The following is a 12,525-nucleotide window of genomic DNA, read 5'->3' on the forward strand; positions in this document are numbered from 1 at the left end:
TAGGTATAAATAACTAGAGGAGACCACAGACTGGATATAAATAACTAGAGACCATAGACTGGATATAAATAACTAGAGACCATAGACTAGATATAAATAACTAGAGACCATAGACTAGATATAAATAACTAGAGACCATAGACTAGATATAAATAACTAGAGACCATAGACTAGATAAATAACTAGAGACCATAGACTAGATATAAATAACTAGAGACCATAGACTAGATATAAATAACTAGAGACCATAGACTAGATATAAATAACTAGAGGAGACCACAGACTGGATATAAATAACTAGAGGAGACCACAGACTGGATATAAATAACTAGAGGAGACCACAGACTGGATATAAATAACTAGAGGAGACCACAGACTGGATATAAATAACTAGAGACCACAGACTGGATATAAATAACTAGAGGAGACCATAGACTGGATATAAAAAACTAGAGACCACAGACTGGATATAAATAACTAGAGGAGACCACAGACTGGATATAAATAACTAGAGGAGACCATAGACTGGATATAAATAACTAGAGGAGACCATAGACTGGATATAAATAACTAGAGGAGACCACAGACTGGATATAAATAACTAGAGGAGACCACAGACTGGATATAAATAACTAGAGGAGACCATAGACTGGATATAAATAACTAGAGGAGACCATAGACTGGATATAAATAACTAGAGACCATAGACTGGATATAAATAACTAGAGGAGACCATAGACTAGATATAAATAACTAGAGGAGACCACAGACTGGATATAAATAACGAGACCATAGACTAGATATAAATAACTAGAGGAGACCACAGACTGGATATAAATAACTAGAGGAGACCACAGACTGGATATAAATAACTAGAGGAGACCATAGACTGGATATAAATAACTAGAGGAGACCATAGACTGGATATAAATAACTAGAGGAGACCACAGACTGGATATAAATAACTAGAGGAGACCACAGACTGGATATAAATAACTAGAGGAGACCATAGACTGGATATAAATAACTAGAGGAGACCATAGACTGGATATAAATAACTAGAGACCATAGACTGGATATAAATAACTAGAGGAGACCATAGACTAGATATAAATAACTAGAGGAGACCACAGACTGGATATAAATAATGAGACCATAGACTAGATATAAATAACTAGAGGAGACCACAGACTGGATATAAATAACTAGAGGAGACCACAGACTGGATATAAATAACTAGAGGAGACCACAGACTGGATATAAATAACTAGAGGAGACCATAGACTGGATATAAATAACTAGAGGAGACCATAGACTGGATATAAATAACTAGAGGAGACCACAGACTGGATATAAATAACTAGAGGAGACCACAGACTGGATATAAATAACTAGAGGAGACCACAGACTGGATATAAATAACTAGAGGAGACCACAGACTGGATATAAATAACTAGAGGAGACCATAGACTGGATATAAATAACTAGAGGAGACCATAGACTGGATATAAATAACTAGAGACCATAGACTGGATATAAATAACTAGAGACCACAGACTGGATATAAATAACTAGAGGAGACCACAGACTGGATATAAATAACTAGAGGAGACCACAGACTGGACATAAATAACTAGAGGAGACCACAGACTGGATATAAATAACTAGAGGAGACCACAGACTGGATATAAATAACTAGAGGAGACCATAGACTGGATATAAATAACTAGAGACCACAGACTGGATATAAATAACTAGAGGAGACTACAGACTGGATATAAATAACTAGAGGAGACTACAGACTGGATATAAATAACTAGAGGAGACCATAGACTGGACATAAATAACTAGAGGAGACCATAGACTGGATATAAATAACTAGAGGAGACCATAGACTGTATATAAATAACTAGAGGAGACCATAGACTAGATATAAATAACTAGAGGAGACCATAGACTGGATATAAATAACTAGAGGAGACCACAGACTGGATATAAATAACTAGAGACCATAGACTGGATATAAATAACTAGAGGAGACTACAGACTGGATATAAATAACTAGAGGAGACCATAGACTGGATATAAATAACTAGAGGAGACTACAGACTGGATATAAATAACTAGAGACCATAGACTGGATATAAATAACTAGAGGAGACCATAGACTGGATATAAATAACTAGAGGAGACCACAGACTGGATATAAATAACTAGAGGAGACCATAGACTGGATATAAATAACTAGAGGAGACCATAGACTGGATATAAATAACTAGAGGAGACCACAGACTGAATATAAATAACTAGAGGAGACCATAGACTGGATATAAATAACCAGAGGAGACCATAGACTGGATATGAATAACCAGAGGAGACCATAGACTGGATATTTCTATAAAGTAATGTTAGTGTACAGAACATACCAACATAGCCTATGAAGTAATGTGCATGGTTGGGTTTCCCCCCGATGACACCCAGGGACTGGGGCAGCTGGAAGCACTGCTGTGAACGAGACACAGAAAGTGGGGACAGAATTTGACCTTGGCTGTATACATGGAAAAAGATCATTACACTTTAGTTTGTTGGTTGAATATTAGCCTGGGCCCAGATAGGTTTGTGTTATATAGCCAACTCTCATGGCATGACAACAACCATAAAAGTTGGTAAGACAGCACAAACAGATCTGGTACCAGGCTCTTTCTCTCATTCCCACCTTCAGGGTCTCGATGTAGGCCTCGTTGATATCGCTTAGGCCCAGCCTGAGAGGAATGAGGAGGAGCAAGGGCTTCCAGAGAGCTGTCTCTTCCTCAGCCAGGGCGCAGGCCCCTTCCAGGCAGCCGTTACGTTCTGGCATACCCCCCTGGAGATCCACACACGCTGCTCCACCATAGTCCAGCCAGGGCATACACAACCGCTCTGGGGAGAATAGCAACATTACATAACATACAGTGCAATCGGAAAGTATTCAGACCCCCTTTGACTTTTTCCACATTTTGTTACGTTACAGCCTTTTTCTAAAAATGATTAAATTGATTTTTTTCCCCTCAATATACACACAATAACCCATAATGACAAAGCAAAAACAGGTTTTTAGAATTTTCGGCTCATTTATTTAAAATAAACTGAAATAGTACATTTCCATAACTATTCAGTACTTTGTTGAAGCCCCATTGGCAGCGATTACAGCCTCAAGTCTTCTTGGGTATGACGCTACAAGCATGGCACATCTGTATTTGGGGAGTTTCTCCCATTATTCTCTGCAGATCCTCTCAAGCTCTATCAGGTCTCTCCAGAGATGTTAGATCGGGGTCCAGGCTCTGGTTGGGCCACTCAAGGACATTCAGAGACTTGTCCCGAAGCCACTCCTGCATTGTCATGGCTGTGTGCTTAGGGTCGTTGTCCTGCTGGAACTTGAACCTTCGCCAGTCTGAGGTTCTGAGCGCTCTATAGCAGAGTTTCATCAAGGATCTTTCTGTACTTTGCCTCGATCCTGACTAGTCTCCCTGCCCTGCCGCTGTGCCTTTTACTGAGGAGTGGCTTCCGTCTGGCAACTCTACCATAAAGGCCTGATTGGTGGAGTGCTGCAGAGATGGGAGAACCTTGAACAAAGACAACCATCTCCACAGAGGAACTCTGGAGCTCTGTCAGAGTGACCATCGGGTTCTTGGTCACCGTTTTTTATATACACTTGCTAAAATTTCTAAAAACCAGTTTTCGCTTTATCATTATGGGGTATTGTGATGTCATTATGGGGTATTGTGATGTCATTATGGGGTATTGTGATGTCATTATGGGGTATTGTGTGTAGATTGAGGGGGGAAAAAATATTTAAATCAATTTTAGAATTAGGCTATAACGTAAAACAAAACGTGGAAAAAGGCAATGGATCAGAATACTTTCCGAAGGCCCTGTACACGTCTATACATACACAACCACTCTGGGGAACAGGACAGGAGGTCAGCTTGAATTAGAGTCTAGCTCATCTCATCTCAATAGCCTGTTCCCATCTACTATTATGGTGGAGATTGGTCCATATTCTGCACTACACTCAATACAGAACTGGATGAACGCTAACGTGAGTAGGACTAACAGTTGATGGCTCCTCCTCTTTAACCACGTATGAGTAGGACTAACAGTTGATGGTCCCTCTTTAACCATGTATGAGTAGGACTAACAGTTGATGGCTCGTCCTCTTTAACCACGTATGAGTAGGACTAACAGTTGATGGTCCCTCTTTAACCACGTATGAGTAGGACTAACAGTTGATGGCCCCTCCTCTTTAACCACGTATGAGTAGGACTAACAGTTGATGCTCCTCCTCTTTAACCACGTATGAGTAGGACTAACAGTTGATGCTCCTCCTCTTTAACCATGTATGAGTAGGACTAACAGTTGATGGCCCCTCTTTAACCATGTATGAGTAGGACTAACAGTTGATGCTCCTCCTCTTTAACCACGTATGAGTAGGACTAACAGTTGATGGCCCCTCTTTAACCATGTATGAGTAGGACTAACAGTTGATGGCCCCTCCTCTTTAACCATGTATGAGTAGGACTAACAGTTGATGGCCCCTCCTCTAACCACGTATGAGTAGGACTAACAGTTGATGGCCCCTCCTCTTTAACCACGTATGAGTAGGACTAACAGTTGATGGCCCCTCCTCTAACCACGTATGAGTAGGACTAACAGTTGATGGCCCCTCCTCTAACCACGTATGAGTAGGACTAACAGTTGATGGCCCCTCCTCTAACCACGTATGAGTAGGACTAACAGTTGATGGCCCCTCCTCTAACCACGTATGAGTAGGACTAACAGTTGATGGCCCCTCCTCTTTAACCACGTATGAGTAGGACTAACAGTTGATGGCCCCTCCTCTAACCACGTATGAGTAGGACTAACAGTTGATGCCCCTCCTCTTTAACCACGTATGTAGGGCTAACAGTTGATGGCCCCTCCTCTTTAACCACGTATGTAGGGCTAACAGTTGATGGCCCCTCCTCTTTAACCATGTATTAGTAGGACTAACAGTTGATGGCCCCTCCTCTTTAACCACATATGAGTAGGACTAACAGTTGATGCCCCTCCTCTTTAACCACGTATGTAGGACTAACAGTTGATGGCCCCTCCTCTTTAACCACGTATGTTCTATAGATTGATGAGGTACTGTGTTAATCCTGTAATACCATGACTGTGTTCACTACTCACTGATCTCTTCGATCACCACAGTGTTGTCCATAGCAACGTGTACAGCCAGGCGACTCCAAGAGTCAAACACAGTTAGTTTCCTGAGGGGGAAGACAGGTGATATTCAACAGAGTGTAGCAGTCATCATGTGTATCACACACTGTGCAACCATAGCCTGAGTGCCAGTCTGTTTTTGTGCTAATGCCAATGTCTGGCTTGACAAGGACAGCAATGGATATTGGCAAGAGCACACACAGATCTGGAACCAGGCTAGTGCAGCCATCATCTGTACCACAGAGTTGGTCATTATCTAGACTGGAGACTGTACTTACTTCAGTACCTGTGCCACTGTGTTCGGTCCGTACCACTGGCCTACAGACTTCCCCTCCCCGACTCCCATCTGGGCTGCAGTACACAGACACACAACTGATGTTAGTAGGATCCTAATAATGATGTCATCTGGGCTGTAGTACACAGACACACTAATGATGTCATCTGGGCTGTAGCACACAGACACACTAATGATGTCATCTGGGCTGTAGCACACAGACACACTAATGATGTCATCTGGGCTGTAGTACACAGACACACTAATGATGTCATCTGGGCTGTAGCACACAGACACACTAATGATGTCATCTGGGCTGTAGCACACAGACACACTAATGATGTCATCTGGGCTGTAGTACACAGACACACTAATGATGTCATCTGGGCTGTAGTACACAGACACACTAATGATGTCATCTGAGCTGTAGTACACAGACACACTAATGATGTCATCTGGGCTGTAGTACACAGACACACTAATGATGTCATCTGGGCTGTAGCACACAGACACACTAATGATGTCATCTGGGCTGTAGTACACAGACACAAATGATGTCATCTGGGCTGTAGTACACAGACACACTAATGATGTCATCTGGGCTGTAGTACACAGACACACTAATGATGTCATCTGAGCTGTAGTACACAGACACACTAATGATGTCATCTGGGCTGTAGTACACAGACACACTAATGATGTCATCTGGGCTGTAGTACACAGACACACTAATGATGTCATCTGGGCTGTAGTACACAGACACACTAATGATGTCATCTGGGCTGTAGCACACAGACACACTAAAGATGTCATCTGGGCTGTAGTACACAGACACACTAATGATGTCATCTGGGCTGTAGTACACAGACACACTAATGATGTCATCTGGGCTGTAGTACACAGACACACTAATGATGTCATCTGGGCTGTAGTACACAGACACACTAATGATGTCATCTGGGCTGTAGCACACAGACACACTAAAGATGTCATCTGGGCTGTAGTACACAGACACACTAATGATGTCATCTGGGCTGTAGTACACAGACACACTAATGATGTTTTATCCTAATAAAGATAGATGTTTGTTTTACCAATGATGTCATCCTAGTAAATATAGTATCATGCTATTGGTGTCAGAAATACTGCCCATTCCTTTCTGAATATAAAGTATGACAGTCTAAAGATGTGCATCGTTGTATAAGATTTACAAGTCAGTATTCACCGATTTGATGTAAAGAATAGTAACCATCTTTCTTGTCAAGGAAGGCGTTGAGGATACCGACGTAGTCTTCTCTCTGAGACTGGCCTCTCACCCATCTCCAGTCTGCTTAACAAACACACCATTATCAATGGCTGGTTGAAACCCCTTTGTACAGAACACATAGTACAAGTGCAATAAGAGATTTGTATCCACAACAGTGCCGGAGATTATTTAGGTGAAGTACATTTGATAACTTGAACGATAGAAGTTAATGTTGGAAGGGGTACACACAATAACACTAGCTGTATGCTTCAGGGAACAGATTACGGTACAGAATTAGAAAAGCAGTCATTCATTACCTCGGCCTAGATGTCTGCGGACCAGGGCCTCGCCTAGGATCATCTGTCCACATCGTAGCATGCAGCCCCAGCCTGTGTCGGACGTAGGCCCTGTCCCTCCTGGAACACATTGAAACAATCTGCAACTTCATAGGCTAATCTTATTGGCATTACAATCAAAATGCTATGGTACTGTAGGCGTATTAGTAACGTCCTAGAGTTTATTCTGTGGCCTGCTACAGTAGGTTTAGGCTACTCACCAATGGGTGGGAAGTTTTTTCTGTAGGTGAACCATAGTCGTGAAGTGACATGTGAAAGAATGTCTTCCTTTTCTGGATAAGCAAAAACAATGAGTTAGCTAAGAAGCATGCCTTCTGTTGCTTAGAGTAGGCCTTTATGCACTGTCTGCTGCTTAGAGTAGGCCTTTATGCACTGTCTGCTGCTTACAGTAGGCCTTTATGCACTGTCTGCTGCTTAGAGTAGGCCTTTATGCACCTTCTGCTGCTTACAGTAGGCCTTTATGCACTGTCTGCTGCTTACAGTTGGCCTTTATGCACTGTCTGTTGCTTACAGTAGGCCTTTATGCACCTTCTGCTGCTTACAGTAGGCCTTTATGCACTGTCTGCTGCTTACAGTAGGCCTTTATACACTGTCTTCTGCTTACAGTAGGCCTTTATGCACCTTCTGCTGCTTACAGTAGGCCTTTATGCACTGTCTGCTGCTTACAGTAGGCCTTTATGCACCTTCTGCTGCTTACAGTAGGCCTTTATACACTGTCTTCTGCTTACAGTAGGCCTTTATGCACCATCTGCTGCTTACAGTAGGCCTTTATGCACCGTCTGCTGCTTACAGTAGGCCTTTATGCACTGTCTGCTGCTTACAGTAGGCCTTTATGCACCGTCTGCTGCTTACAGTAGGCCTTTATGCACCTTCTGCTGCTTACAGTAGGCCTTTATGCACCGTCTGCTGCTTACAGTAGGCCTTTATGCACCATCTGCTGCTTAGTAGGCCTTTATGCACCTTCTGCTGCTTACAGTAGGCCTTTATGCACCTTCTGCTGCTTACAGTAGGCCTTTATGCACCTTCTGCTGCTTACAGTAGGCCTTTATGCACTGTATCTGTTTGTTCTGTACTTCATTTATGTGTATACAATGATGATTTACTGAGGATCACATCAAATGTTATTTGTCACATGTGCCGAATACAACCGGTATGATGTTATACCGTGAAACTCTTACTTACAAGCCCTTAACCAACAATGCAGAGTAATAAAATGCTAAATAAACTAACTAAAAAAAACACAACAGTGACACCACCTTCCCTCTTGCATTACATATCAGCAACATTGTAGGTGACAGTAGACTGCCTCAGTATATGTGTGTTTAGAGATGTCGACGATGGTGACAGTAGACTGCCCCAGTATATGTGTGTTAGAGATGTCGACGATGGTGACCAGTAGACTGCCCCAGTATATGTGTGTTAGAGATGTCGACGATGGTGACAGTAGACTGCCCCAGTATATGTGTGTTAGAGATGTCGACGATGGTGACAGTAGACTGCCCCAGTATATGTGTGTTTAGAGATGTCGACGATGGTGACAGTAGACTGCCCCAGTATATGTGTGTTAGAGATGTCGACGATGGTGACAGTAGACTGTCCCAGTATATGTGTGTTAGAGATGTCGACGATGGTGACAGTAGACTGCCCCAGTATATGTGTGTTAGAGATGTCATGAGTATGACACGACTCCCCTCGAACGCCCAGAAAACTCTGATTCAAACTCCCATTAGACAGCTCTGCAAGCGTTATGTCAAAATACCTTCGTTGACATCTTAATTTACTCCCGTTACGGCCGGTATATATTTACAACAAAGTTCCAAATAAAAATGTACAAGCAACCGAGAAAATGCCTCTTTGGCACCTCCAATGGCAGCTGTTGTAAACTCCGACCTGTGTGTGGAAGTAATGAGTGATTAGAGGTCCTGAATACGCATTTTCTCAGTTGCTTGTAAATGTTTCTTTGGAATTTGGGGGGGGAAGTACATACCGGCCGTAACGTGAGAAAATTAAGATAGATACTCAACGAAATTCCATATTTGGTGAGTAACGAACATATTATAACATATGCAGAGCTGTCTAATGAGAGTTTGTATCAGAACATTCTGGGCGTTAGAGAGGAGACGTTATACTCATCGTCGACATCTCTAACACACATATACTGGGGCAGTCTACTGTCACCATCGTCGACATCTCTAAACACACATATACTGGGGCAGTCTACTGTCACCATCGTCGACATCTCTAACTCACATATACTGGGGCAGTCTACTGTCACCATCGTCGACATCTCTAAACACACATATACTGGGGGAGTCTACTGTCACCATCGTCGACATCTCTAAACACACATATACTGGGGCAGTCTACTGTCACCATCGTCGACATCTCTAAACACACATATACTGGGGCAGTCTACTGTCACCATCGTCGACATCTCTAAACACACATATACTGGGGCAGTCTACTGTCACCATCGTCGACATCTCTAAACACACATATACTGAGGCAACAGTACACCCGTTTTATGATCCCATGTCTTCAGTACCTGTGAGTGCATTGAATTCTTTCCCCAAGATCCACACAGGCTCTGAGGTCTCTGGAAAATCGTCAAACTCTCCAAAGCCAAGTGTGTCGTATGTGAGAGTAGCTGAAATATAAAAGTACATCTGATTCAGAACACCTTGTTACATGGCTCTCACATACACACTTGAACAAGGAATCATAAATGAACACCTTCCTAATATTGAGTTGCACTCCCCTTTGCCCTCAGAACAGCCCCAATTTGTCAGAGCATGAATTCTACAATGTGTCGAAAGCATTCCACAGGGATGCTGGGCCATGTTGACTCCAATGCTTCGCTCAGTTGTGTCAAGTTGGCTGGATGTCCTTTGGGTGGTGGACCGTTCTTGATACACACGGGAAACTGTTGAGCACGAAAAACCCAGCAGCGTTGCAGTTCTTGACACAAACCGGTGCACCTGGGACCTACTATCATACCCCTTTCGAAGGCTCTTAAATCTTTTGTCTTGCCCCTTCACCCTCTGAATGGCACACATACACAATCTCAATTGTTTCAAGGCTTAAAAATCCTTCCTTAACCCGTCTCCTCCCCTTCATGTACACTGATTGAAGTGGATTTAACAAGTGACATCAATAAGGGATCATAGCTTTCACCTGGTCAGTCTGTCATGGAAAGAGCATGTTGTACAGTCAGTGTATATTTACTTCAGTAACAGGACGAGTAGATAGCTAGCTTCCGAGCACTTTCAGCACTGCAAAACATACTCAGTGCAGTTTGACAGTTGAGCTTGCTGGCTAGCTAGCCAAGGATGGGATTGCGACAGAGAATGACATTGCAAATACAGATTTGGCTTGCTAGCTACGTGACCATCCTTTCAGCAGTTGTTGGTAGGTAGCTAGTTAGTTTGCTAGTGACAACGGACAATAACGTTATGTTACATGGGTGTAGACGACAAAAGGTGATTTGTCTTGGGAGTCAGGGACCCAATTATGCTAACGTTAAACTGATGTCAAGGACAGAAAATAGCCGCAGCTAAACATGGGCTTTATTTCACCTTAGTTGGTCGTTTTCAGTCCAAAATATATAATGATTGCTAGCTTAGCTAGCTAGTTCACCAGCAAAATGTTTTTCATAATCTACCAAACTGACATCTGCTGATTTTAGCCTGTGTGTCTGTTCGCTAGTAACAGTATCTGCCTAACAGACAAGCTAAGACTATTTTGATTCACATTAAAAATAGATGTATACCTCAACTGATGTACAAATTGGAATCCATTATGAAATAGCTAAATATGCCGTGCCTTTGTTCAGAGGGACTCTAAAACACAAAAGTGTTAAATCATTGTTTCCTTAAGAAATCTTTCCTTACCTGCATCCATCCTGATAGTTCTTCACCCTATCTTGTTGTTGTTGGTTTGTCCGACAGTGCGAAATATCATACGGCCAATGAGAAATCAATACTGCCGAAATCACCTTGCAGTATCCAATAGGATTTCCTGTTTTGGGCGGGGCAACTATTTCGTCCAATAGGAAGCCGCAGAACTCATCTTAGGCGGAACATTTTCGCAGATCTGTCGGTGTTGATTAGGATGCAAGGAAAGCAATTTCAACTCGCTTTCTTTGCCACTTATAGTATGAAGATCAGCGAAACTTGGCAAGCGGACTGCCTGCCAAGAACAACTAAAGTAAACAGGAAGTTAGAGAATAAAGGAATTTGTCCAACGTGTCCGTCCCGTGATCACTTGTTTACGGTCATGCATAGTTGGAATATATACACTGCTCAAAAGAATAAAGGGAACACTTAAACAACACAATGTAACTCCAAGTCAATCACACTTCTGTGAAATCAAACTGTCCACTTAGGAAGCAACACTGATTGACAATACATTTCACATGCTGTAGTGCAAATGGAATAGACAAAAGGTGGAAATTATAGGTGTAACGGATGTGAAATGGCTAGCTAGTTAGCGGGTGCGCGCTAGTAGCATTTCAATCAGTTACGTCACTTGCTCTGAGACTTAAGTAGTGTTGCCCCTTGCTTTGCAAGAGCCTCGGCCTTTGTGGAGCGATGGGTAACGATGCTTCGTGGGCAACCGTTGTTGATGTGTGCAGAGGGTCCCTGGTTCGCGCCCGGGTCGGGGCGAGGGGACGGTTTAAAGTTATACTGTGACATTGATGCTGTTGACCCGGATCACTGGTTGCTGCGGAAAAGGAGGAGGTTGAAAGGGGGGTGAGTGTAACGGATGTGAAATGGCTAGCTAGTTAGCGGGTGCGCGCTAGTAGCATTTCAATCAGTTACGTCACTTGCTCTGAGACTTAAGTAGTGTTGCCCCTTGCTTTGCAAGAGCCGTGGCTTTTGTGGAGCGATGGGTAACGCTGCTTCGTGGGTGACTGTTGTCGATGTGTGCAGAGGGTCCCTGGTTCGCGCCCGGGTCGGGGCGAGGGGACGGTTTAAAGTTATACTGTTACATAGGCAATTAGCAAGACACCCCCAAAAAAGGAGTGATTCTGCAGGTGGTGACCACAGACCACTTCTCAGTTCCTATGCTTCCTGGCTGATGTTTTGGTCACCTTTGAATGCTGGCGCCGCTCTCACTCTAGTGGTACCATGAGACGGAGTCTACAACCCACACAAGTGGCTCAGGTAGTGCAGTTCATCCAGGATGGCACATCAATGCGAGCTGTGGCAAAAAGGTTTGCTGTGTCTGTCAGCGTAGTGTCCAGAGCATGGAGGCGCTACCAGGAGACAGGCCAGTACATCAGGAGACGTGGAGGAGGCTGTAGGAGGGCAACAACCCAGCAGCAGGACCGCTACCTCCGCCTTTGTGCAAGGAGGAGCACTGCCAGCGCCCTGCAAAATGACCTCCAGCAGCCCACAAATGTGCAT

General features: G+C 43.4%; 1 protein-coding gene across 2 annotated transcripts in view; it reads right to left on the reverse strand.

The window, feature by feature from the left end:
• atg4b (autophagy related 4B, cysteine peptidase) overlaps positions 1-11,116 on the reverse strand; it is a 13,640-nt gene extending 2,524 nt beyond the window's left edge. The window contains exons 1-9 of one of the 2 annotated variants that reach the window (XM_055943930.1): positions 11,008-11,116; positions 9,663-9,764; positions 7,318-7,389; positions 7,079-7,177; positions 6,741-6,842; positions 5,520-5,592; positions 5,209-5,288; positions 2,717-2,919; positions 2,427-2,505 (exon numbers count right to left, since the gene is read on the reverse strand). In XM_055943930.1, coding sequence (XP_055799905.1) covers positions 2,427-2,505; positions 2,717-2,919; positions 5,209-5,288; positions 5,520-5,592; positions 6,741-6,842; positions 7,079-7,177; positions 7,318-7,389; positions 9,663-9,764; positions 11,008-11,017 — 820 coding nt within the window. In that variant the 5' untranslated portion in view covers positions 11,018-11,116. Of the gene's footprint in view, positions 1-2,426; positions 2,506-2,716; positions 2,920-5,208; positions 5,289-5,519; positions 5,593-6,740; positions 6,843-7,078; positions 7,178-7,317; positions 7,390-9,662; positions 9,799-11,007 lie in introns of those variants that run through there. The other variant, XM_055943928.1, reaches the window with a different exon arrangement.
• Positions 11,117-12,525: the final 1,409 nt, after the last annotated feature.

The sequence above is a fragment of the Salvelinus fontinalis genome, chromosome 14 (assembly GCF_029448725.1).
Source record: "Salvelinus fontinalis isolate EN_2023a chromosome 14, ASM2944872v1, whole genome shotgun sequence".
NCBI classification, from domain to species: Eukaryota; Metazoa; Chordata; class Actinopteri; order Salmoniformes; family Salmonidae; genus Salvelinus; species Salvelinus fontinalis.